General features: G+C 37.1%; 1 protein-coding gene and 1 long non-coding RNA gene across 7 annotated transcripts in view; one reads left to right on the plus strand and one right to left on the minus strand.

Moving 5' to 3' along the window:
• Positions 1-7573, minus strand: si:dkey-72l14.3. 5 transcript variants are annotated; one of them, XM_073909652.1, is made up of 6 exons: positions 7363-7573; positions 5693-5838; positions 4272-4857; positions 3475-3870; positions 1705-1794; positions 1-1001 (listed from the first exon to the last, which is right to left on the minus strand). In XM_073909652.1, exons 3-6 carry the CDS (start codon positions 4782-4784, stop codon positions 483-485), a joined length of 1518 nt encoding a protein of 505 aa, XP_073765753.1. In that variant the 5' UTR covers positions 4785-4857; positions 5693-5838; positions 7363-7573; the 3' UTR covers positions 1-482. The 5 variants fall into 5 exon arrangements, with proteins under 5 accessions (XP_073765753.1, XP_009302270.1, XP_073765755.1 ...); XM_009303995.4 differs by having other exon boundaries at positions 5693-5841; XM_073909654.1 differs by lacking the exon at positions 7363-7573 and adding an exon at positions 6856-6918.
• Positions 7480-25633, plus strand: part of LOC141375635 (uncharacterized) — a 21748-nt gene continuing 3594 nt past the window's right edge. Inside the window, exons 1-3 of one of the 2 annotated variants that reach the window (XR_012384368.1) lie at positions 7480-7634; positions 18503-18644; positions 24049-24193. This is a non-coding gene — a long non-coding RNA (uncharacterized lncRNA). The remainder of the gene's footprint in view (positions 7635-18502; positions 18645-24048; positions 24194-25633) is intronic. The other variant, XR_012384369.1, reaches the window with a different exon arrangement.

Below are 25633 nucleotides of genomic sequence, written 5' to 3' on the forward strand. Positions count from 1 at the left end.
TTTATTCATATTGAAAACAATAGCATTTATTGTTATAAATTGCACAACATTTTCCTTTTGGCTATTTTGGTCAAATAAATGCAGCTTTTGGCTGATGCACTGATAGAAAACACATTTTTCAAAAACATTTTTACTGTCCTTTTGGGATCAAAAGCAGAAACAACATAATCTCTTTTCATCAGTATAAAATGCATTGGGCACTTAGCTAGTCTGTTGGGATGAGCCTATTGTTTTAAATTGAACATTTGAGAAAGTAACTATATTTGCTTCACAAACCATTCAGTGTAATCTTATATTTAGATAAAAAGGTGAGACGTTATTTTCAAAGTGCAAGTGATTCAGATCAGATCTGTTCATTCAGCCAGTTATTTTAAGTTAGTTGAAACCCATGTAAGACACCAATTCACAAAACTCTCTTGAAGATATTCCTTCAAAATCAAGGCCAACTGGAGTTCCCAAATGTCCCGTCATACTTTATCTCCCTACACAACGAAGCTGAAGAGAGCCAGCGAAAAGAGGAGGACGACGGGAGTTTTAAGGGCTGAGCTTCCACCTTCCACTGGCTGTTTGGTAGGCACTGCTGCCACTGGTACCACTGCACCCACTGTACTCTGACTCTGGCTCGAGCCAACCACTGGCTTTACTGTTGTTGTTGTCGCTGATGTTGCTTTCCTTCTGTTTTCCAGCACTGCTCCTGATTCTTGATCTGCTGCTGCACCCTCCAGCGCCTCGAACCACTGGCACCGGAAGTCCTTCTTCCAGAGGTCAATGTAAGCTGTGGGAAGCTCGCCGGTGGCCCGCACACCTTCTGCCCCATTTGGGATCAGCATAAAGTGAGCTGAGGGAAGATGCAGGTATGTGGGGTCCTCGGGTTTCTTGCGCACACATCGTCCGCGGCCTTGGCACAGAGAGACCCCGCAGAGACGTGCTGCTGTGGTCACATTGACCGAGTAAGGGCCGAGAACCTGACGAACATATGAGCCAAACTCTGAGCAGGATTTCTGCAGGAGACACAGGAGGAAATTATACAGCAAAATCAACCAACGATTTGAAAGTTTTGGCGTCAGTACAATTTATAGGCTAAACATTTTTGAAAGAAGCGCTTCATTTCATTGCCTCAGCATTGTTGAACTTATCTGATGCAAAATCCAGTCAAAACATCTTTATTAACTTTAAAATGGCTTGATTTTAAAATATAATTTAGTCTTGGGATCTGTGCCCCAGCAAGCATTTTTTTGTTTTTAAAAAGATGTCTAATAAATGTCTAATAGACGTCTAAACATAGTCATCTTCGCTAAAACAAGGCTAAACTTGGGCTGTCTGTGAAAATCTAATAGAGGTCTAAGAATAGTCCAAAACTAGACTAGTCATCAAATAAACAGAAATGAATGACTATACATATAAAGTCTGTCTGTTTGACAGATTTTTTTGCCTATTCTTTGAGGTCTATTAGATTTAGTAGAGATTTAAAATCAAGTTTAGCCTTGTTTTATCCAAGCTGTCTACGTTTAGATGTCTATTAGACTTCTCTTAAACAAAATTGTTTGCTGGGAATGGTAAAAATAGTTGTGATGCTTCATTTTATGTGCAAGAACATTTATTTCAGGACATTATTTATGTGAGATAGAAATCTTTCTTAACATGTTTCGAGCCATTTCTGATCAATAAAAAAAGTCAAACATTAAGTGTAAACTAAACGATTACCTGTGTTTTAACTGCTAATGATTTTTCCCATATAATGACTCCAGATGCTCCCATAGCAGCACTCTCTCCAATTGTATTCACCAGGTCAGCCTGTAAATCATACAGTACATACATATTTATAGAAGAAACACCAATGACTCTTAAAATTAGCTGTTCACCAATGTCTGTTTTAATATTAGTTGTTCACCAATGTCTTTTAATGTTCGTTGTTCCACTAAGCAGGTATCATGATAAGACATGAACTATTTACAGTCCTACATTTACAACTAATATATATAAATATATATTTATAACTTATATTAAATGAGGAAAGAAATAAGACTTTCAAAACGGTCAGTTTTGTTTATAGATATAATTCAAATCAACAACACAACTATCCTAATTTGTGTTTTTAGTCCGAATCATGTCAAACATGGCACATCTCCTTTTAAAATCTGTTTCCTCATTAGAGTTGAAAAAAGTCTAAATTCATATATTGTCACACCTTTAAAAGTTCATCAGTGTGAATCTATTGACACTTGCTCAAAGCTTTTGATTCATGGGCATTTTCCTATTTATTCAATTGCAATCGGAGACCACCTGGGAAAACTAGGATGCTGTTGGAAGTGGTGTTAGTGAGGCCAGTAGGGTGTGTTCAACTTGCGGTCTGCGTGAGTCCTAATGTCCCAGTAAAATAAAGGGGACACCAGAGATTGGGGACTCGAGTCACATGACTTGACTCAAATCAGACTTAAGTCGCAAAATTTAGGACTTGAGACTTGCTTGACAAATATCTATAAAAGACTCGACTTGACTGTCATGACTTGAGACTTGACTTGAACTTGAGTTAAATAACTCAAAATAACTAGTTTTGGTTAAATAAATACCTGTTTGTTATATATTATGCATTGCATACAACACCAAAAGTTATATTTGTAAATATAAATTGCAAAAGAAATTGGAAAAGTTGAAAAATCAACATCATTTTGATTGACTTGAAAGCGACTTGCTAGACCAAGCTACTTTATGGCTTGACTTGAGATAAGCAGTGACTCGACTTGACTTGAGTCTGACAAAAAGTGACTTGACTTGCTTGAGACTTAAAGGTTATGACTTGAGACTTGTGACTTGCACTTGTGTGACTTACTCAAACCTCTGGGGGACACTATACTGTCAGTGAGCACCGTCTTTCGAATGAGACGTTAAACCGAGGTCTTGACTCGCTGTGGTCATTAAAAATCCCATGGCATTTCTAGTAAAGAGCAGGGCTTGTAATCCCAGTGTCATGGCCTTCCAATCATCCCCATCCAACGAATTGGCTCTAGCATTGTCTCTCCACTCCACCAATAACTGGTGCCAGTGTACTGTGGCTGCCATCGCATCATCCAAGTGGATGCTGCTCACTGGCGGTGGCGTGGAGAGACCCCCCTTATGACTGTGAAGTGCTTTGAATGTATGGCAAAACACGATAAATGCGCTATATAAACACTTATTACTTACTTGCTTTTGAATCCTTGATTATTGGCTAATGCTTGATGCTGTAAAGTTTATCCAAGTTACTTTTACGCTATTTTTTATTAGCTTGAAACAATACGTTGTCTGATTTGGTCATGAAAATTACAGTACAAAAACAAGGTAACGAGCAGCTACTTTGTTATTTTAGAGACGTTTTCTATATTTATAATTTATTGCACAATGTATTGTTTGAGAAATTTTCGTTGTTAAATTTTCGACATCAAAAGATTTTAGATTAGAGGTATAATAATACAACAGATGCAAACTATTTATTACCTCTGAGAGGAAGGAGTTGGAAGAAGTGTAAACGATTTTGATCATCGGAAACACAGGAAGATCAGATGTAGTCCCCGCAAGAGCTGCCACTCTCAAAGCTTCTCTGATCTGATTGGTTGAATAAAGCCACGCCCCTTTGGTGCCCTCTGGCAGCTTCTCCAGTGAGAGGACGGGATACAGGGCTCCGCTTCGCTTCCACAGCCACATCAGCTCATCATTAAGGGCCATTTCCGCCGCAGGACACCGGCCTGTGTAGTTGGCTAATGCCATCTGGGTGGGGTCAAAGTTATAGCAGTTAGGATATGGAGCCATGCCCCATAATCTCTGTGGGCGGAGCCTCTTCACCTCCCGCAGGGTTTCCATCATTATGGACTGTGCTGCTGCCTCAAAGTCAACCTAACGTGAAATCACATAATATAATTGGTTAATACAGTTGAATGCAGAATGATAGGCTGTATGATAGGCAGTATTGCCCCTATACTATTAAATAGTGCACTATTTCAGGGAGCAGCTATTTGTAGTGGTGTCTGAAACCATAGTGGACATTCTGAAGTGCGCTCAATCAATCCCACAATGCCCTACAATAATGAGTGTACAACATAAAGTAACATTTGTATACATGACAAATCAAAATACTTTGTTTCATACTATTAGACCGCTCGCTGAGTGTTCCTTCGTTTTTATTCAATCATCTAATGGACTACATTTGTGGACTGCTGTAGGGAATAGTGAATGAGTGTATAAGGAGTGATTTTGTATACAGCTTTAGTTTCTATACTTTATTAAAATGTCATCACCTGAGACCATTTCTCCACTTCCTCTACACTCCAATCTGGAAAAAATCCTCGGAGAAGAGCTCTCGACTCAACAAGGTACTTTGCTTTATTTTCTCTGTTCCTGTTCCACTGAGGTGCCCACTCCTGCCAGCGCAGAATCCCCAGCCCAGGTGCTCCTGCCTGGGGTAATGAGACAGTCAGGTCCCCCTCCACCCTCTGGAGGTGAAGGTCAAGGCTGGTGTGTTGTGGTAGGCCTCCGTTGACAGGACGATCCTGCACAGTGAAATATGGATAAAGTCCGAGCGTGTCTTCATAAAATATTGCCACACGACCTTCCCACTCCATCCCAAATGCAGCTGGGTTTGGCCGGCCCAAACAGTCTTTATCTGGAACCCCCCAAAGCACCAGGAAGGGCTGGCCCGCAAGGAGAGGGGCCCGGGAAGGACCACAGAAACGTGCAGGAATGAAGAAACAGAGATAAAGGAATGTAAGAGAAAGGGAGGGGAGGATGAACATGCGCTGTCTTCCAGCCATGGAGCTGAGCAAGAGGTTTCAGGGCCCCTCACCCCAAAACTCACACAGAAGCCACCTTGAAGAGATATAATGTCTGTGGAGAAAAAGAGGACAACAGAAATGTTTTGGTTATGTTTATAAGTCTTTCTGGTGTGTTAATTTTGAAAATCATACGATTTTTTAGTTTTTGGTTTCTAGAATAATTCAGCGTTAACCAGGACAACATTCCCTTGGTAAAGAGAACAATATATGCTAATTAAACATGTAGGTCATTGCTATGGCGTTTTCGGTATGTTCCCAGAATGTTCACAAGTAACCAAATGGGTTGTGTGCTTATAATTACATTTGGTTTAGCTTTTTTTTTTTAATTACAGCTCCTTATCTGTCTAAATAAATGAGCAAACTAGCAGCTTTAGGTAAAACAATTTATCAGAACTTTTGCGTGTTGACATCGGAGCACGCCATTAAATACATTTTATAGCCTACTGTAAAAAAAAAAAAACTCAGGAAAAAAAAAAAGATTAAGGAAATGTGTGACCACCAGGCCCTATTTACCAACAGAAAAGAAATGCGACGCTACGTCACAGAAACAAAGTGAGACGCTTTGGGATAATTAATCGCTAAAAGGATTCATTAGTGCTGCCCACATTCAGTGCTAATCACTCTTAAAGTGTACTAATACGACTCTGTAGTTGACGAGCTTGTCAACAGGTGGCGCCAGAGCAACTCATAACTCTGGCGCAACAAATTTGTGCATTTATCCGTCGATATACTTTAAAAAAATACATAAGTTATGCATTCATTCATTTCCTCTCCTTTACACGGTAGTTACAATTTTATTCACAGTAGAACCTTTTTAATAGACTGTTTTCTAATTGTTTTCATAGAAAATACATTAGACTGCAGGCTGCAAATGTTTTTAAACTAACCTAAAATGGATTAGCTAGTCTCCCAGCATGTCCAGGGTTGTTGGTGTGCTTTTTGACCACTTTTGCTGGTAGAACTGAGAGAACAGCTTGGTCGTATACTAAATCAGCTGAGCTTCACAAACACCAGCATGGAAAAAACAGCAAACCTGCTGAAAAGAAAAGCAACAAAAATTCTCGTCTAAATAGACCAACGACTATGCGTGGGTGCATTTTTTTGCAGTAACAGTTAGCTAAAAATGCACAAAATTATACATTTTTTTTTCTTTCATGCCAAAAAAGTTGTGCATTGTTGTACTCAAATTTTGATTGTTAATGTGCATTGCTTAACACAATTTAGACAATTTTAAAGGCGATTTTCTCAGCATTTTTTATCCCTAAGATTCCAGATTTTCAAATAGTTATATTGTTCTCCAAATATTTTCCTTTTTTAAAGTGTACATCAATGCAAATCCCATTTATCATGATGAATCTCTCTCTATATAAAAAAAAGTTACACTTATGACTGATTTTGTGCTCCATGGTCTCAAATGGTTAATGATATTTTTATTGGTTTTAAATGTAACTGTAATGGTACCGTGGGTAATTTGTTTTTTGTATTGGGGCTATGTTAACACCACAAATTCTAATTGAATATATCACAAAACACATTTGAAACTATTAAAAATGTGCTGGTTTGAATGGTTATCAGATGATGGTTTATTTTGTTTTAATATGTATTTGAAGAAGAAACTCTGAAGTGTCGTTTTGTTCCCCATTCATATAGGATTAATTCATTTCTTGGAGGAAAACAATGAAGCATGTCTTTATAAACAGTTTATGGCACAAAATACCACAGTAAGTAGAGTTATTCACCCCAAAATAACTCATTTAGCCATCATCCACTTGTTCAAGACTTATTTGAGTTTAATTATTCTGTTAAACACAAAAAATAATGGAGAAAAAAGATGAGTAAATTACCATTTTTAGATGAACAATCCTTTTAATACTTTTCTACTTTAATACTAACTATACTCGTCCTGTTTCATTAATTTATTATGGTTTAGAAAAGCTAACAAGGTCTATTGTAACTCTTAAGCATATCAAGTCATGTGTGTGTGTGTGTGTGGAAAGGAATTTAAAGCTCTTCTTTTGTGGGAGAATAACTCAGCTGAATGAAAGTGTACCTATTTTACGCTATAGTGCTTGTTCTGAAGTGATTTTGACCGCACAGCCTTGCCAGATAATAGCTGTGACACACACACACACACACACACACACACACACACATACACACACACACACACACACACACACACACACACAGAGGAGAGCCAGTTATAAATGTGTAATGAACTGAATGCAAAGAACTCTTTCTGAATCAAACGAGTGGCTTTCTCTGAATAGGCTGTCTGAAATTGAAACTGAAGCACCTGCGAGCTACGCTGTCATCCTCGCACATTAAAGAAGCCGTGTCGTTTCTTATCCTGTTAAAGTTGGCAATGTCAAAGCCAGCTTTTGTTGTTAGGTGTGATAGTTTTAGGCCAATTCCTGCTTTCAAGGAAGCGGTGGAGAATTGACTTAAGCTTCGTGATGCCAATTGTAGAGTTTAGCTTTTTTAACTAATAGATTGTTTATTTTTATTCGCAGGTGCTTGAAAAGAAGGGATCACAGGGCTGGATTGTGTTACTCACCTCTGCATTGGCAGGTCAGATGTGTGCGCCTTCAGGTCAAAGAATCCAGAAGGAAAGGTTGAAATGAACAGGGCTCCTCTGGATGGGAGATAATAAGAAATGATTGTCTCTGTACAGGTTGAACTGATCGGGTGTCCTGGCTCAGAATAGGAAGCCACAGACGGGAGAGACTTCAGCCCAACCATGAGGGATGAGATGTCCTGACAAAAGGATGGATGAAGTGACAGAAGGAGGAAATAGAGAGGAAAGCAGGCTACCTCACCTTCACCAGGGTAATCTGTTAGTATAAGCAGGGTCACCACGGACCATGACAATCACATGATCAGACTCACCGTAATCCCTTAATCCAGCACTCCCTCCCAAACAGCAAACACACCTAGAGTCAAAACATGCGCACACATACACATCCATGCACACGCTCATCATAAAGCAGGCATAATGTGCATAACTGTGTCATAGTGGCTCAAGTGAACTATGACACTGATGATATTTTCCTGAATAATTTTCCACGTCACAAAATTTAGGTTTTACGTTTGACCCTCATATTAGACAATAACTTAATTTTTTGTAACATGAGCCAATGAATTTAGTAATAAATGAAATAATTTCTGGATTCCAGCTCACAGAAATACACAAATCTCCCCATTTTTCTGCATAGTAGTGAATGTATTTTCTTTTCAGATATGCATCTTTTGCAGAGTGAAACAAAAACTAAATCAGTTTGCACACTAGTAAGTAACTTTGATCAAATATAGAAAATGGTGACTCACACGATGCAAAATTTAAATGAAAATATGGAAATGTGTCAGATGTATTGCTTGAATTCAGTGCAAATTTCTATGAAAGTGCCTGCCAAATACATTTATAATAATAATATTTTTTTCTTTTTTCGTTGCTGTCAGTTTTCTAATTAGTTTTCCAAAGTCTTATTTACTGAAACGGATTATTGATAAGATTATTCGCAATTATATCATTCAAACGTAATCTGGCATAATCCTGAAGTCTCTGTTGGGATTACTTCAGATAATACAAGAGAAAGATTTGGTTTTTGTGCCTGGTGTCTTTTATATAAACTGATTATTTTATGTAAACATGAAAATGTTAAGTAACGTGTTTTTGGTGTCTAATCCCTCAGTACTTTTTGAGAGTAAACATGAACGCATTAAAATGATCATTAATGAAAAAGACATGTACAGTGTAACCTGATATTTATCAAAGAACCCTGAAAAAACCCCACATGCATTTAAGACAAAAAATAAATCCAGATTTTGCTATTATAGGACATATATTATAGGAATATTACAATTTAATATATATTAAAAATAAATTAGTTATTTGAAATGGTAAATATTTAAAATAGTAATATATATTTACGGTGGCTTCACTGGGACACAGTGTGCAGCACAATCGCCTCAGAGCAAGAAGGTCACTGGTTCAAGCCTTGGCTGGGTCAGTAGGCATTTCTGTCTCAGTTTTGATGTTCTTCCTGTGTTGGCGTGGGTTTCCTCCGGGTGCTCCCGTTTCCCTCACATTGGTCGTAGTGTGTGTGTGTGAATTTGAGAGTGTATGGTAGATAAGTATGAGAGTGATATGCTAGATAAGTTGGTGGTTCATTCCGTTGTGGTGACCCCTAATTAATAAAAAGACTAAATTTATTTATCTATATCTCCTTTAAATTAATGTTTTCTACAGGATGATTTACTATAGGCTAATATATTTGTGCATATACATTATATTAGACAATTCACTAAAAATAGCTGTTCATTAACAGTTTCTATATTTTGTGGTTCACAAATGTTTTCTATTTATTGACGATGGTGAACTGCGTTATGGGATGTTGGTCTCTGCTTTGTCGACTTTTGATGTTGAAAATTCAAAATACAACAGTTTAACAAAATAACTTTTTTGACATGGGACTGAGCCAAAAAAGAAAATAATGAATGAATGAAATAACAGAAAATGTACTTTTTAGTTTATTACAACATTTTCATTTTCTTTTCGGCTTAGTCCCTTTATTAATCTGGGGTCGCCACAGCGGAATGAACCGTCAACTGATCCAGCATATGTTTTACGCAGCGGATGCCTCTCAGCTGCAATCCGTCACTGGGAAACATCCATACACACTCATACACAAACATACACCACAGACAATTTAGCTTACCCAATTCATCTGTACCACATGTTTTTTAGACTTGTGGGGGAAACCGGAGCACTCGGCGGAAACCCACGCCAACACGAGGAAAACATGCAAACCCCACACAGAAATGCAAACTGACTCAGCCGGGGCTCGAACCAGCAATCTTCTTGCTGTGAGGCGATTGTGCTCATTTTATATTTTCTATTCAAGATTATTATTAAGGTTATAATTAAAGGTAATTATTATTTTCGAACCAGCGACCTTCCTGCTGTGAGACGAACGTACTACCCACTGCGCCACCGTGCAGCCCTTATTAAAACGTTTTTGTACCATAATACCCAACACCAACCCAGATTATATATCAGTGTAAACTATTAAAAATGGTAATAAAATTCAAAATTTCAGACGCTTTGAGATTAAAGGTTGTTGGAAGAAGGATCAAGGAACCATAATGCAATTAAAAAGCATAAATAAATATGGAAGCAAAAAAAGTAAAGACATCACTTACAAAATACTGGAAACTGCTAATTTATGTATATTTTTTTACTGTGTAGGAAAGCCAAAACTGAAACTAATCTAACAAAAAATGTAAGATCACAGTCCAGACATGAGTACACCCAAATTAATATGGTATAAATAATAATATATATAAAAACAAAAAGTGAAAAAACTGAGATGAATCAGCAGTTTTTGCATTAAATTGTATGAATTTAAACATATCTTTCTATTCAGAAAATTGTCCAAACTCTTATTTTAATGCATATAATGACAGTTTTAATATATTTTTTATATTTATATATTTATATTTTAATGGATAAAATGACCACATACTATATTAGCTTACTTAGGCTTAATTAGGTTAGTTAGACAAGTTAAGGTTATTAGGCAAGTCATTGTATAACAGTGGTTTGTTCTGTAGACAATTGAACAAAAAATAGCTTAAAGGGCTAATAATGTTGACTTTTAAAATGTTTTATAATAAGATGAAAACTAATTTAATTCTACCTGAAATGAAACAATCAGACTTTCTCCAGCAGAAAAAAATTACAGGAAATACTGTAAAAATGTTTATGCTCTGGTAAACATATATATTTTAATAAGGAAAAAAATAGGACTAATAATTGTGACTTTATATTTACATTTAGTCATTTAGCAGACGCTTTTATCCAAAGCGACTTACAAATGAGGACAAGTAGGCAATTTACACAACTAAGAGCAACAATGAATAAGTGCTATAGGCAAGTTACAGGTCTGGAAAGTCTAAGGGAAGTATTAGTAGTATTAGTATTTTTTTTTTTTTTTTTTTGGGTACAGTTAGTGTGATATTCAGAGAGGCAATTGCAGATTAGGAAGTGAAGTGGAGACAATTCATATTGTATTATATGGTATTTAATAGATCTGATTCCCTAATTTTTCTGAATGATCATACTGAACCGTTTGTGTCAAACCTGAAGCGAAGGCACTGCTTTTGGCTATTATCTAAATCTACCCATTAGCTTTGTTTTTATACATTTCATGCCATCCAGTTATCAGTTGTGTATTCGTGTTATGTGCTTGCAGATTTGTAACCTGGTCAAGGTTTTGTGTGTGCATATGTTTAGTTGAGATTATCTGTTTGAGGTATCTAAGGTGATGCCTTCTCTCCAGGTCCGTCGCCATGGCAACGGCTCAGATGAGTCCGGCCCAGACGGCGGATAAGGGTTAAGGATGCGTGTATGTGTGTGTGTGTGTTTGTATGCTGTTAATGGTTTGTACACAGACATCCAGTTTGACAGATGTGTGTGTGTAGTTTTGGTTTGCTAAGCCTGACCTTTATTTCAGCGCATATTTGATGCTTGGTTTGATTGAACACTGATGATATGAAAAGTGATTTAGCGAAGACAGATAATCAGTAAACAACAATGACTCACCGCAAGGCGTAAGAACGAGATTGTTGTCAAGAATTCACACTGTGTGATAATGTGTCAAACTAGCTCACTCGTTATTTCCTGCTGTCTCTGTTAATGCAGATGGAAACAGGTGTGGAGGCTTTGGATTTGACCTCGGTCACCCCACTGAGTCAATGTAAACACCTCTAACTCCAATTTATTCTCTAAGTCCTACTTTTCACACAATCGCTGCTCATGTGTTTCTGCCAGTGGCTTGCATTTAGAATTAAAGCAATTCAATTCTGTTTTTGTTTTTTGTTTTTTGTTTAAACATCACTTTATTTGCATCAGTGGTTTCATGAAGAAACTGTAACTTCTGAAGAACATTAGCATACTTAGTTCTAGTGTCACGGTAAAAGATTCTTTACAATATAACTTTTAATGTGAGTGTGTGTAGGGTTTGTGGAGATTGGAAATCTTGATCATGACTTTATCACCCTACCAAACAGCATACTGCACATACCTTTCTCAGTATTAAGACCCTTTAACCAGCATTTTGGATGTGTGATTGAAACACGTTCTGCTTTTCATAGACATATTTGTGTCATACCAGGTAAATGTGCTAGAGGTGTGACTTGTACAGTATCTGCTAAAACATTGCTAGATACTTAGAATTGTGTGAATGTGAGTAAGAACTTCATGTGTGAATGTGAGGAAGAAACAATTTGTGACTGGTATCTGGGTGATAAATTCACCGCTATTCTTGAACCTTTGAACGGCAGGTTCAGCAGGTCAATCACTTTAATTAACAGATGGACCAGATGATTGTGTCTGAGTGTGTGTGTGTGTGTGTGTGTGTGTGTGTGTGCGTGTGCGTGTGCGTGTGCGTGTGCGTGTGCGTGTGCGTGTGTGTGTGTGTGTGTGTGAGTGATTACAGATTTGGCTTTACTTTTGATGACCATTTGCTTGAAATTTTAATTTTGAAAAGATTTGGAACTGCTGAAAGGACATTTGAACTGCTCCTTGCTGTTTTAAAGACTCACAAATCATGCTTTACTTCAAAAGTAGAAGGTAACCGGTTCCTTTGAGTGTGAAGGACATGAAATAAATTTTATTATTTTAAAGTTGTTTAGTTTGATTAAAATGCAAAGGGAGGAAGTAATTTTCGGTGGTTATGATGCCATAAATGCCGTTGACAATGTTTAACTTACATTGAACCTAGAACATTCCTTTAACCTAAACCTCAAACCAACAAGACTTTATCTCAGACCTAGCTTCAGACTTCTGTTTAAAATCAGCCTTGCCTTTAACCCGTGCTTCATTCCTAACCAACCACAGCCACAAAACCAGCCTCCCCTTTATCTTAACCCCAATGTAAGAACCTCCTTCTTAACCTTATTTTGACCTCAGTTTTGACCTCCGTCTAGTGTATAGACTATTACTTCCTCATATGTTTTGTTTACAAAATAATCTGTTACTTGCATAGCACTATTCTAAACTCTTAAAAAAGAAATTGACATCTTTCAACATTAAATTTATCAAAGCAATAGTAAAAATGAGATGTTATTATCTTACAGAAGGTTTCTGTTTTAAATGTTTTATTTTAATTATAATCTTATTTCACAATATGATTGTTGTACTCTTTTAAAAATATAATTATGGCAGCCTGATTGAGCATGAGAGACTTTCAAAAGCATTATAAATCCAAAATCTTTTCCCCGTAGTCTGTACTGTACTGTACTGCAGTCTGAGCCTTGCCACAAGCAATTATCATCCAGTGAATGGAAAAAAACAAACTTGGGCAAATGAAACCAAACTTGACCTGACTTAACTAGCCTCAAAACAAACCTCAGTTTAAACCTCAACCTCAAAAACCTTTTTAAAGGAATGTTCTGGGTTCATTACAAGTTAATCTCTGTATAAGGCATGCATGTCACTCAGTCTTAAGTATTCATACATGTAGCCTACAAACATTTTAACAAACAAACAAGGATTCAACAAAAACTTGTGTAATGAATTCAAATATAACCACACATGAGAGAAAAAAACATTTAAGCATGTAATTTTTAACAGTTTGCATATGAGGTTAAGAATAAATTAGCCTTATTGTGAATTATTTTAATGTGAGAAGTTTAAATGCATATATCAATACACAAGATACATTATTAGCTATGAATTATTAGTGATGAGTCTTATAATATTCTATATAATAATTACCTATAATTATAATCTTAATAATAATATTGATAAGACACCATAAAATTAGCAAAATCGCCTCACAGCAAGGTCGCTGGTTTAAGTCCCCACTGGGTCAGTTGGCATTTCTGTGTGGAGTTTGCATGTTCTCCTCACGTTCGCGTGGGTTTCCTCCGGGTGCTCCTGTTTCCCCCACAGTCCAAAGACATGCGCTGTAGGTGAATTGAATAAGCTAAATTGTCTGTAGTGTATGTGTGTGAATGAGTGTGTATGAATGTTTCCCAGTGATGGGTTGCAGCTGAAAGGGCATCCGCTGCGTTAAACATATGCTGGATAAGTTGGCGGTTCATTCTGCTGTGGCGACCCATGATTGATAAAGGGAGTAAGCCGAAAAGAAAATGAATAAATGAATGAATTGATAAGACGGCATAAAATGCTGAATTCATAAACGTTATCCACTTATTAGCATGAATTATCATAATGATACCATGCTTCTATCAGTTGTTAGCACATGGTTAGCTAACCTGAACTAACATTATGCTATTTTGTTTCTTGGCTAGCATATTTCTAACATTAGCTTGATGTTAGCGTTTTTGAAGTGTCTAACATGTTTTATTAGCCTATGCTCTAACACGATTTAGCATGTTTTAAGCAGAATTAGCATGTTACCAGAATGATTAGCTTGTTTATCACATGGCTTCAATATGCTGACAGCTTAAATGATCATGCTTGGCATGCTCATGAGTTAGCATGATTCTAGCCTATGTAGCATACTACTATCATTAATTAGAGGTAATCTTTCAGTGCAGGCTTATAAAGCATGCTGTTCTGGAATAAATTTATAGCTTATTGAAATATAAGGCTGTATGAATCACTTTATTGGTAGTCTACTTTATGTTGCTTGATACTTTTGAACTTCACCATTTATATTTTACAGCAGAAAGAAACTCATACAGGTTTGAAACAACATAAAAGTCCCTATAATACTGTGCAGCACTGCCCTCTTGTGATTATTTGCGTTGTAAGGAAAATGGGCTCTCTGATGGCATTACTTGATGGTCATCCAGTGTGTTGAATCGTTTTGTGTGTTTGTGATTTCCAAACAAACTTCTCAAAGTTGTGAGTTTAAGAGCGTGAAAGGCAAACTTTCCTGAGGACCAAACAAAAATCCCCCTGGTCACTAAGACTTTGAGCCGTACACGCTGAAAATCCCTCTCGCTCCTCAGGTGGTTTATCCCTGTTGTGTGTGTCCGTGTGTATTTGTGTGTCCGTGTGTGTAAACGTGTTTTGGACCCAGATGACAAAGGCAAAGTTTGAACGTGGCATGAAACCGGAAAGAGGTCCACAAAGAGCGAGTGACAGAGAGATGGGGACAAAACCTTCTGGAGGAGAGAGGAGGGGCGAGCCTTTGATCTCTCTGCTTTCTGAAAGAGGAGGAACAGAATCACAGGAGCAGGACGAAAAGAAAGAATAGAGCAAGGGAACGAGAGAGAGAGAGAGACAGTGAGGGAGATGAAGCGAAACAGGGAGAGAGACGGAGGCAGATTGTAATTCCTCCATGGGGGGATATTCAGGAGCAGGAGAAGTGGCTGTAAGTGCTGGAGGAGGGGGGAAGGTGGAAAGAAAGAGAGAGAGAGAAAACTGGGAAAAGAGAGGCAGAAGTACAAGGGTGGGAGAGAAGGGGGGAATCTGAGGAATTTCCAAATGAAAGGAGAAGGTTTTTCTTTTAATGCGATTAAAGTTTTCCATCTCACTGCATCTCCTGCAGACAGTTCGACTCTGAGAGCAACATCTCTCAAGAGTGTGAGACTGAGTTTGTGTGTGCGTTTCTGTGTGTTTGACTCAGTGAACTTGATGACTTTGAACATAACAAGTGTGGGAGGAGTTTGGAAAATGTTTGAAAGCGAATGTGAATGCTTGAATGAATTCAGTTTGTTTCCTTTAAGTACTAGGCATGAATATTGAAAAGTAACACTTAATGTTATGACTTAATGTTGATTGGCACCAAATCTATTTTAGGTTACAAGGAGGCTCTTGCAGTGGAAATGAATGGGGACAATCTGTAAAGTACTAAAGTTTCAGTTATATTATTTTATTTGTGTTAAATTTTGATTTGTTCTTAATGTGCTTTTATTTATTTATTTATTATCACGAGCACAAACACTACCATTAAGTAGTTTGGAGAGCTAATTTCTGTCTTATTTTTTTATCAAATTTTCAGCTGACTTCAACATTGATGAATCTTGTGTAACTTAATTTTTTAAGATCATTCCAATTAACTGTACAAGTCCTTTCAGCTTGCATTACATTAATGTAAAACGTCAGGTTAAATCTTGTATAGCTCAAATGAAGTTATGCACTGTCGCCTCAAAACAAGAAGGTCGCTGGTTCAAGTCCTGGCTGGACCGGAATGCCTTTCTGTGCAGAGTTTGCATGTTGTCTGCATCCACAGACCAAAGATATGCAGTACAGGTGTATTGAATAAACTAAATTTGTCATAGTAGAGTGTGAGTGAGTGTTTCCCAGCACTGAGGGTTGTACTCTCTGTGTTGGGTTGTGGCAGGAAGGGCATCTGTGGTATAAAACAATTGCCAGAGTAATTTACGGTTTATTCCGCTGTGGCGACCCTTGATATATCAGGGAATAAGCTGAAGGAGAGTGAGTGTGATATTTAATGCTTGTTTGTTTGTTTCTTTATTTATGATTTGTTTAAGTATTACATGATCCTCAGAAGTAGTTGCTTATATGCTTATTGGTGCTCAAGCATTTCTTATCATTGTTATCTGCTGTTTAAAGGAATGGTTTACCCAAAAATGTAAGTGTACTTGTTATTTATTCACCCTCAATTTGTTCCAAACCTTAATGAGTTTATTTGTTCTGTTGGACACAAAGGAAGATATTTTAAAGAAAGCTGAAATCTGTAACTGGTAAGTCAATGTTCAACAAACAAAAGAAATCAAACAGGTTTGTTGGAAGGATGATTTTTCTATTTTTGGTGAACAATTGCTTTAATATTTATCTGGAAACTGAGATACAGTTTACTTGTATTGAAAAATTTAATATTATTTTAATAAACTAATAGTTCATAGCAATTTATATAAAATTAAAATTTGTTGTCGTATAATGAAAGTCTCTAATTTTGCTTGGGAAAAACGTCTGTCAGTTTTGATTAATTTAATGCATCTTTCCTGAATACAGTTATTAATTTCTAGGATTTAAAAATTGATTCCAGTCTTTTGAATGGTAGGAAATCTATAACCTTTATATATATATATATATATATATATATATATATATATATATATATATATATATATATATATATATATATACATACACACACACACACACGCACACACACACACACATAGTGGGGGGAGGGAGTATTCAATGTCATGTTTTTTTTTTCTCTGAAAGATATTCTAAGAGTACCTGTTAACAAGGAATTGAGCCAGATTTTGTTAAAAACCTAAATAACTCCAACATTAAAATATAGCAAAAGCAAAAAAAAGTCTGAAAATTTTGTTATGTGTAATAACAATGGAATGACACAAGGAGAAAGTACTGAACTACTGAAACATTTAGTACTTTATATAAAAGCTTTTTTTGTGATAAAGCTTAAAGAAGCCTCTCATATGGAGAGTGAAGTCATATGAATTGCTCAGGTGTGAATTTTTCACAGACTTCAACAGAGTGTAAAAGTCTTGATGGCCCTGTGGGTCTCGTCTTTCAAATTTGATCTTTATTTTGTATTTTCTATTGGATTTGAGTCAGGTGATTGGCTGGACCATTCTACAGGTTGATTTTCTTTCTCTGAAAGCATTTGAGAGTTTCCTTGTCTGTGTTTTGGATCATTGTCTTGCTGAAATGTCCACCCTGGTGTCATCTTCATCATCCTGATAATGTAGATGTTGGACTGAAGCGGCTAATATTACACTGACGAAGGGCAGAGAGTTACTGAATAACTACTGAGAGATTTCAGCTACAGTCTGGGCTTTCACTGCCTTTCTACACCCCCTTTCTTCATGTGTCAATACTTTTTTTCCTGTATCATTTCATTTTATCATGTATAACTTCATTTGTAAACTAATTAATACGGTTTTCTTTCCATTTATGGATTTCTTTGGTTGTTACCAACATCCTGGGAAAAATCAAGTCAACAATACCTTTAGAAATGTTTTCTGAGAAAAATGGTGACGTGTTCAATACTTAGTTCCCCTACTGTATATAGTTTTGTAGTAATCAAATTATGCCAACATGTTAAGGTCATTTAAAACCAGAATATTTCATTACAAGAATGTTTCAGGTTCTACAGAACAAAAGTAGACAGAAAACCACACTCAATTTCACCCTGCTCAATCCTGAATGTACTAAATGTGTTTATCTGAACCAGTATTCTTCCATCCACCGATCTTGAGAAAGCTTCATCCGTGAATTCATCCATGTGGACTGGCTCGCTGACTTCTCTCTGTGACTCATGAACTTTAGTTTAGGTTTGTGTGGGTACTGAGATGGCCTTTCGATTTGAGGGTCTCTATATGTTTCTGCCTCTGTAGAGTAGGAGTGTGTGAACATTCAAGCCTCATTCTAGAAGATCAATGTTAGGACATCTTTGCGTATTACAGGGGTCATGTTTGTCGTATGTAACTGGCCTTGGATTTAAATAGAAGATTTCGGGCAGTAGAGAATTAGTGCAAAACCTTGTAAACAGCTTCATACACAACCGTAGCTCCTGTTTTATTGAACAAATTATTTCATCTTAGCACCTCAAAAGAGCTTCACAAAAATGCCTCGACAATTACCTCACAGCCCCAAACTAATTTCCCCTCTTTGTTATGGCAACACAGGGGTTTTTCAGCTCTGAAGTGACCACTAAGAACACTCTCTCTCTCTTTCTGTCTCCCTTTCAAACTCACTCACTTAAACACACACCCAGCAGGATCCTCCTCCCAGCATGCACTTCTGTGGGCAAACACATTCCCTTAGCCGCTGACCCCCGGCCCAGCTGTTACCATGGTAACTCCTCTCCATGACGACTGCTACCACCTCCCTATGGCTCAGTCCAGACCAGGGATCTCCAGGTGACCAGTCCCGCTTTTTATTCATATTTATTTATTTATTTGTTTATTTATTTTGGGGTCTTTTTCACTTATTTTCACTTTTTTTTGTTTGACTTTATAAGCACCTGTTTAAATGGGTCATGAACTGCCGTTGGTATTATATTGTACTGTTCTCTGAGGTCCACTTATAAGGTTATCAAGATGTTTTGCACTGTTTTAATAGATGTGGCAGAAAAAAGACTCAGAAGTAAATGTCCACTGCTAGGATTGGCTAACAGTTCAGATAATTAAACATTTATAAAAGCTGGAAGTGACTACTGTTTGACTTACAATGTAAATACAATGAAATGAAACCAGGAGAAAGTACTGAACTACTGTAACATGTTTAATACTTTATATAAAGTACTTTTTTTTTAGTGATGACAGCTTAAAGAAACTTCTCATACAAGAGTGAAGTCACATGAATAGCTCAGGTGTGAGTTTTTCACAGACTTCAACAGGGTGTAAAAGTCTTGATGGTTCTGTGGGTCTCCTAAATCTAATCAGATGTTTATTTTGTATTTTCTATTGGATTCAAGTCAGCTGTGCCATTCTAAAGCTTGATTTTCTTTCTCTGAAAGCATTTGAGAGTTTCCTTGGCTGTGTTTTGGATCATTGTCTGTGAAATGTTCACTCTGGTGTCATCTTCGTCATCCTGATAATTTAGTTGTTGGACTGAAGCAGCTAATATTGCACTGACGAAGGGCAGATAGTTACTGAATAACTACTGAGAGATTTCAGCTGCTGTCTGGGTTTCCACTGCCTTTCTTCATGTGTTCTGCATGCACATTTGACAGCCTTTGTCCTTTATAGGTTGCGTGCTGCTCTGTGTGTTAGATTTAAACACTTATATGCTTAGTTTATTCACACTATTAGATAACAAAGTGGTTCATTTCACATTTTATTCTTTTGACAGACTTGCATTAAAATGTTAACAAGTTGATTTTTGTATCTTCCAGGATGTTTTTTTATAGTATAATAACTTTTTAAGTCAAAACATGAAGAAAAAATTTATTTATTAGTTTGACTTTTTTAAATATGTATTCAATCATTCATTTTCCACTGAATTAATTATTTATTTATCAGGGGTCACCACAGCGGAATGAACCACTAACTATTCTAGCATATTTTTTACGCAGTGGATGTCCTTCCCAGTACTGGGAAGGACTCATGCACTCTCATATTCACACACACACACATACACTATGGCCAATTTAGTTTATTCAATTCACTTAGAGCACATGTCTTTGGATTGTGGAGGAAACTGGAGCACTCGGAGGAAACCCACGGGGAGAACATGCAAACTCCAAACAGAAATGCCAACTTGCCCAGCCAGGACTTGAATCACCAGCCTTCTTGCTGTGAGGCAACAGTGCTAACCACTAAGCCACCGTGCCGTCCATTTCTTTAAATATGGTTCATCTTATTTCTGTCCTTTCGTATGTTTCTCTCTCACTCTTTTTTTTCTTGTCACGTTTAATTAAGTTACACATTTCTGGTGGCAAGTGTACTGGTGCCAACTTTTCTGATTAGAAGAATTAATGGTAGCATATATGCAAAGTAACCATTAATACTGGTGAAACCTTCAGAGTTTTATAGCTTCTACGCTGTGTCAGGGTTTAAAAAAAACACATAAAAATACACAACAGTGTGTGCCAATTGGGTAGTTTTGATTTTATTAATGTGAACCTGTAGCAGAAATGACAAGCTGAATACATTAAGACGTGACAACTGACAATGAACATAAATATATACATAAGGAAGTAAACCCAAAAACAGAAAATAGATGCATTGAAGGCGAAGTTCTAGTAAATTTTTTCTTTATGCTGGCTTTAGGTCCATCATTATGTGTGGGTTTTGCTGCAAATGAGTGGCAGTTTCTCTCTGCATATGATGAGCTTAAAGGGACAGTTCACGTATAAATAAAAATTCTATTATCACTTACTCACCCTTGTCTTGTTCCAACTGCTTTTTTTCTCTTTAGTTTTTTTTGTGTTGAACGAAAAAGATTATATTTTGATTAAGTGCATTGTAAACTGGTAACGCTTGACATCCATAGGCATTACAAATACTATGGTATCAGTGGTTGCAAGTTTTTAAGCATTATTTAAAGATAGAATGCCTCTCCAACATGCAAAACAAGTGTGGTTATGAAGGCTCATGGATATGGTTATGAAGTCATGGCTTTAATGTTAAGATAAATAAAAATACATGCATAACTTTTTAAAGCCCTGATTATGTCGTTCGTGTTATGGTCAAAGACAAAAGAGTTTTTATGCCATTACTCCAACAAGAAAAAATGAACAAAATCGTCTTTTAATAAGTCAATTTGTTGAAAAGATGTGAAATGAAGTTTACAAAAGCAATTGATTAACAGCCTCTAACTCACAACATGTCTGTCATTAAAGGTTTATATGTTATTGTTAAAAATCAATTTTCCTTTAAAGAAAATGAATGGAGTCTTCCAGAACTCAGCAGTTTTGCTTTATTGCACAAATTCTAGCTTGTGTATAATCAAGAAGTGTGGTATCCGTTCATTACTTGAGAAAGAATAAGCAATGCCTTGACTGCTTGATTGAGAATCTGTAATTGTGTTGCAGGATTTCATAAACCTAATCATAAACCTCTTTGCTGATACTGCAAGTTGTAGTTTTCAGCCCCTCAATAAGCCATTAACAACAAATAACATGCAGACACAGGCAAACGCACCTAACTAATTGGACACGACCTGCTAACATCACCACAATAGTTAACTGATATATTTCATCCAAATAGTCACTCTAGAATAGTGTTTCCAACCATGTTCCTGCACATTTTCAAGAGGTGCATCCCAAGTTGCATACTTATGCACTATTCTACGTCATTTTGTAGTATATATATAATGTAAGTAGTGTATTCACGCTGAAAACTATTAATAAGAATACTAATTCTTAATTAATACTAATTATAAGAATTATTGCACTTAAATTACCCGGATGATTCAACCACTAAAATGAAGCGTGTTATGTTGCACACTTCATGCACTCAAATGCAACTGCTTTGCTTACATAGCGGAAGGGTTGGAGCTTTTGGGCACTGATGTTGAATTTATTTATTTTGGATTGTGAAAGCAAAATTCTCCTACGAATGTGATTATACTGCCTTACAACAGTGAATGTGGTTATACTCATGGCAGGTATTATTTGGTAGTTGGATCATTTATTTTGCTAATGGAATTTCTGCTTAGTAAAAAAAAAACGTTTTCCGTTTGGGACAACACTACATTCATATACTATGCTGTTGAGTGTGTAAGTGCATAGTGTATAGTGTGCCATTTGGAACGCAGCTTATGTCTCCTTAAATGACCTTAAATCCCCCCTCTTTCTGTTCAAGTCTACCTCAAAATTAAAAAAAAAATGCTTCATGATGGGGGTGGGCATGGCCAGCAGAGCAGGGGGAAAATAGGGGAGGGTACAACTGCCAGTTGGCTCACAAAATGAGATACAAACTGTGAGGACACCCATTATTTTTTTAAGTTAAAATGTGAAGAAATAAACAGAAATTTAATGTCCTGCTACAGTTGTTATTCATAATTTTATGTACACATAACCACAGTTTGTTATATCAATATAAAGATAATCATGTTTATATAAACACTAATAAGGAGGACTTCTCTCCTCCTCCATCCCTGGGTCCGAATAAAGACACAGTGGAGCAGTGCAGCAGGTCTCTTGCCTTGTCTATTCCAACCATTAGCCTTGCCATTAATCCGGAGGATTTCATACATCGGCAAATACAGCAGCACGAATATAAGCGATGAGTCTGAATGGTAACAAACTCAACTGATAAAAGACAAAGTCCCCCATTCTCCAATTCATGTACAGTTTTCCCGACAAAACTGCTTGCTGCAAACCAACAGGCTCTGACAGCATCGCGGGGGAAAATAAGCAACAAATTTCATGGATCATGGAAACAAACAGATACAACCCTTCATGAACGACTAAATACTGTATGCCATAATTACAGATGTGGTCTCACAGCTTGGCAGGTCTGCCTTGTCTTCGGAAAGCACATGCTCTAATGCATAATTAAAAAGCAGGGTCTTCTCACAAGATAAGAATCTCTGCTATGAATAATAATTAAAAAATGACACGTCATCTGTCCACTAGCAGATGAATGATACGTCACCTATTTTGATCTCCAAAAATGATTTTAAACCTGAAAGATGAAATTAGCTGACAAAAGCTCAAAATTATCCAGTTTACCCCACAATTAAAGCTGACAGATGCTAACGTTGTCTTAATTGCTGCTCAACACTTACAAATCTGTTAAATATCTTCACTATATAAGCACTCTATAAGTACTCGAGGGTATCTTGAACATTTAACCAAACACACCTGATTCAGATCATCAGCTCATTAGGAGAGACTGAAAGACCTGTAATGGGTGTGACAGCCAAAGGAGACATCCAAAACATGTGGAGGTCCATCAGGAACATGGTTGAGAAAAACTGCTCTAGCACACCCATATAGCTGAAATTCACCTATACAACTTGTTAAATTACTGCTGTTTTTCTAAAGCAATTCAATTAATCGAATTAGAATTCATGTTTTTGAGCATGCATATTTTTTCAGTGCCCCATTTTGTTGTTTTTAGTTTGGCTTCGTAATTAGATATTTTAAAAATAAATCCCTAAAGGCAGAACCAGTAGTTCTTCCAACACACATCAGAGCTGGTTGAAGCTTAGGTGTTGAGCTTTTTATTATGTTCTCCTCAGCCAAACTACAGTCTTCTGTTATTAAAATTTCAAGCTTCATTTAAGTTTCTTGAACTTGTGTTTGTTCAGTGTGTTTGGCTGAACGAAAGAGAGAGAGAGAAAAAATCAGAAACATTTAACGTAGACCATTGCCACACTTACTGCCTACTCCTCTCTGTCTTTTCCTGTCTCCTGGCATGTTCTGACCTTTCTCCCAAAAGACCAACAAAGTGTGTGTGTGTGTGTGTGTGTGTGTGTATGTATGTGCGTGTGTGTGTGTGTGTGTGTTTGTTTGAGTGTGGTTGATTGGGAAATTGAGATATTTACCGCATTCCATCTCCCTGCTGTAGCCATGACAACCCCTCAGCGGGAGGAGCTGCCTGCTTCACGCAAAAAAACACGCACCGACTAACCTACACACACACACACACACACACACGGCTACCCCATAACCTGGACACAGAGAGTGGGAGAGAGATGTGCAGGGTTGACAGTAGCCTAAGGCCTCGAAAGCTATTGATTATCACTCACGGTTCAACTGGGATTTTTCTAGCAGCATAACTATCACTGTGTTATTGTAACTAGTGGAGCACTTACTGTGGCTCTATGCCCTGTTAATGTTATTAACGGTTTCTATGGACACCTTAACAGATTGCCGCTGCCGTCGAAAGCTTTGGCAACTCTTTATCCAGTAGGTGAATTGGCAATGAAGCTTCCGTTAATTGAGGAGCGAGACAGAAGGAGAGGGAGAGAGAGAAGGAAATTATCCTGGAGGGGACCGTTAAGGACTCCTAATGTAAGTCCAGAATGAAGAGTCTCTAGAGACCTCAGACCCTGATCGTTTCAGAGCTCAGAGAGTGAGGAAAGTGTGAAAAAATATGACATGAATTAAAGACAATGACAAAGTCCTGATGTACCGAAATCGTGTCGAGTTTGTGATGTACATCCTAAAGGGTTTATTCTAATTAGAGCCTGGCATATCAAATGACAGAGAGAAATCTGTCATCTTATCGGAAGGTTGTTTTGTTTAATTTTTTTAAGTTGTGCTGGCTGCTAGGCCTTGCATAATGCATTAACGAGATTTGGGACACCCCTACCCCTTCACGTGAAGGCGCCAAACGATGGGTAGGAGTAAAGAGAAGGGCTAAGGGGTAGAATTGGTATTGGGCCTTAGTCTGGACACAAAAAAAAAAGTAAAAAGTTTTTTAAAAATTTCAATCCCAATTCTAACACTTAGCCCTTCCCCTGTCCCAATTTTCTTTAGCTTGAAGGCATAGGGCTAAGGGGAAGGGGTAGATACCCCTAAAAAGAGAGATTTTTCAGAACCACACTCGAAACCAAAGGGTAAGAAAACTTCCCAGAGGACATCAGCCACAATGGCAGCATAGCTGCACCCGGAAGTATGGAGATGAATACACCATTTAGTATTTTTTGTTTTATTACTAATTTTTATGACAAGCAAGCATATGATTTAACATATTCATAATGAAGTTCGTGTTTTACTATCATGCTTTAAAAAAACCCGCTAAAATAAAAACAGCAAAATTTCGCTATCTGTAATCCCTAATCATAACTCCTGTATACCACAACAGTGACACTCCATGACACTCGAATAACCTGTCAGAGAAACGTCTAGTGGCTGGGAAGGAGCTTTTTACAGTGTCTGCTATAATGTTAATGTTGTTTTTTTGTGTGTTCACATAGCTAAATATGGCCATGGTGTAAATGCACAGTAGAGTTACTGTCTTAATGCCACATTAGATTGTTATTATAGCTTGATATCATTGCCATCAGTGATGTCCTGAAGTTAAATACCAAAAAATTAATGCAACTAATTACAGCAGTCATGATCGTCTATGTCATATGAAGCAAGAGCTTAAAATGACATATGATGACTTAAATTTTGGAGCCCTTCACACTCTGTTTCAAGGGCCAAGGGGAAGGGGTATGGGCACAAAAATAGAATTACGACAATACAGTATGTTTCTTTCTTATTTGCATGTATGGAAAATGTAGGATAATAGGCCGGTTCATATGCTTAATACCTTTTTAACCAAGCACATGTCATGTGTGTGGCTACATGCATTTAGAATTGGATTGAAGTGAATCAAATTCTGAGCTCACTACATGCCTTACCTAATCTACCAAGCTCACCATACCATAAATACAAAAACTGCGATATCTACAGCATCCAAACAGCCAGACAAGTCTGCTTTCCCACCATTTCTGGATAAAA

This window comes from Danio rerio, chromosome 8, assembly GCF_049306965.1.
Source record: "Danio rerio strain Tuebingen ecotype United States chromosome 8, GRCz12tu, whole genome shotgun sequence".
NCBI lineage: Eukaryota > Metazoa > Chordata > Actinopteri > Cypriniformes > Danionidae > Danio > Danio rerio.

Coding starts and splice junctions, on each gene's coding strand:
- si:dkey-72l14.3 (XM_073909652.1), bottom strand. CDS start 4,784: ATGGCTGGAAGACAGCGCATGTTCATCCTCCCCTCCCTTTCTCTTACA. Junction 3,871..4,271: donor AAGTGGAGAAATGGTCTCAG/GTGATGACATTT, acceptor ATTTCACGTTAG/GTTGACTTTGAGGCAGCAGC. Junction 1,795..3,474: donor CCAACTCCTTCCTCTCAGAG/GTAATAAATAGT, acceptor TATGATTTACAG/GCTGACCTGGTGAATACAAT.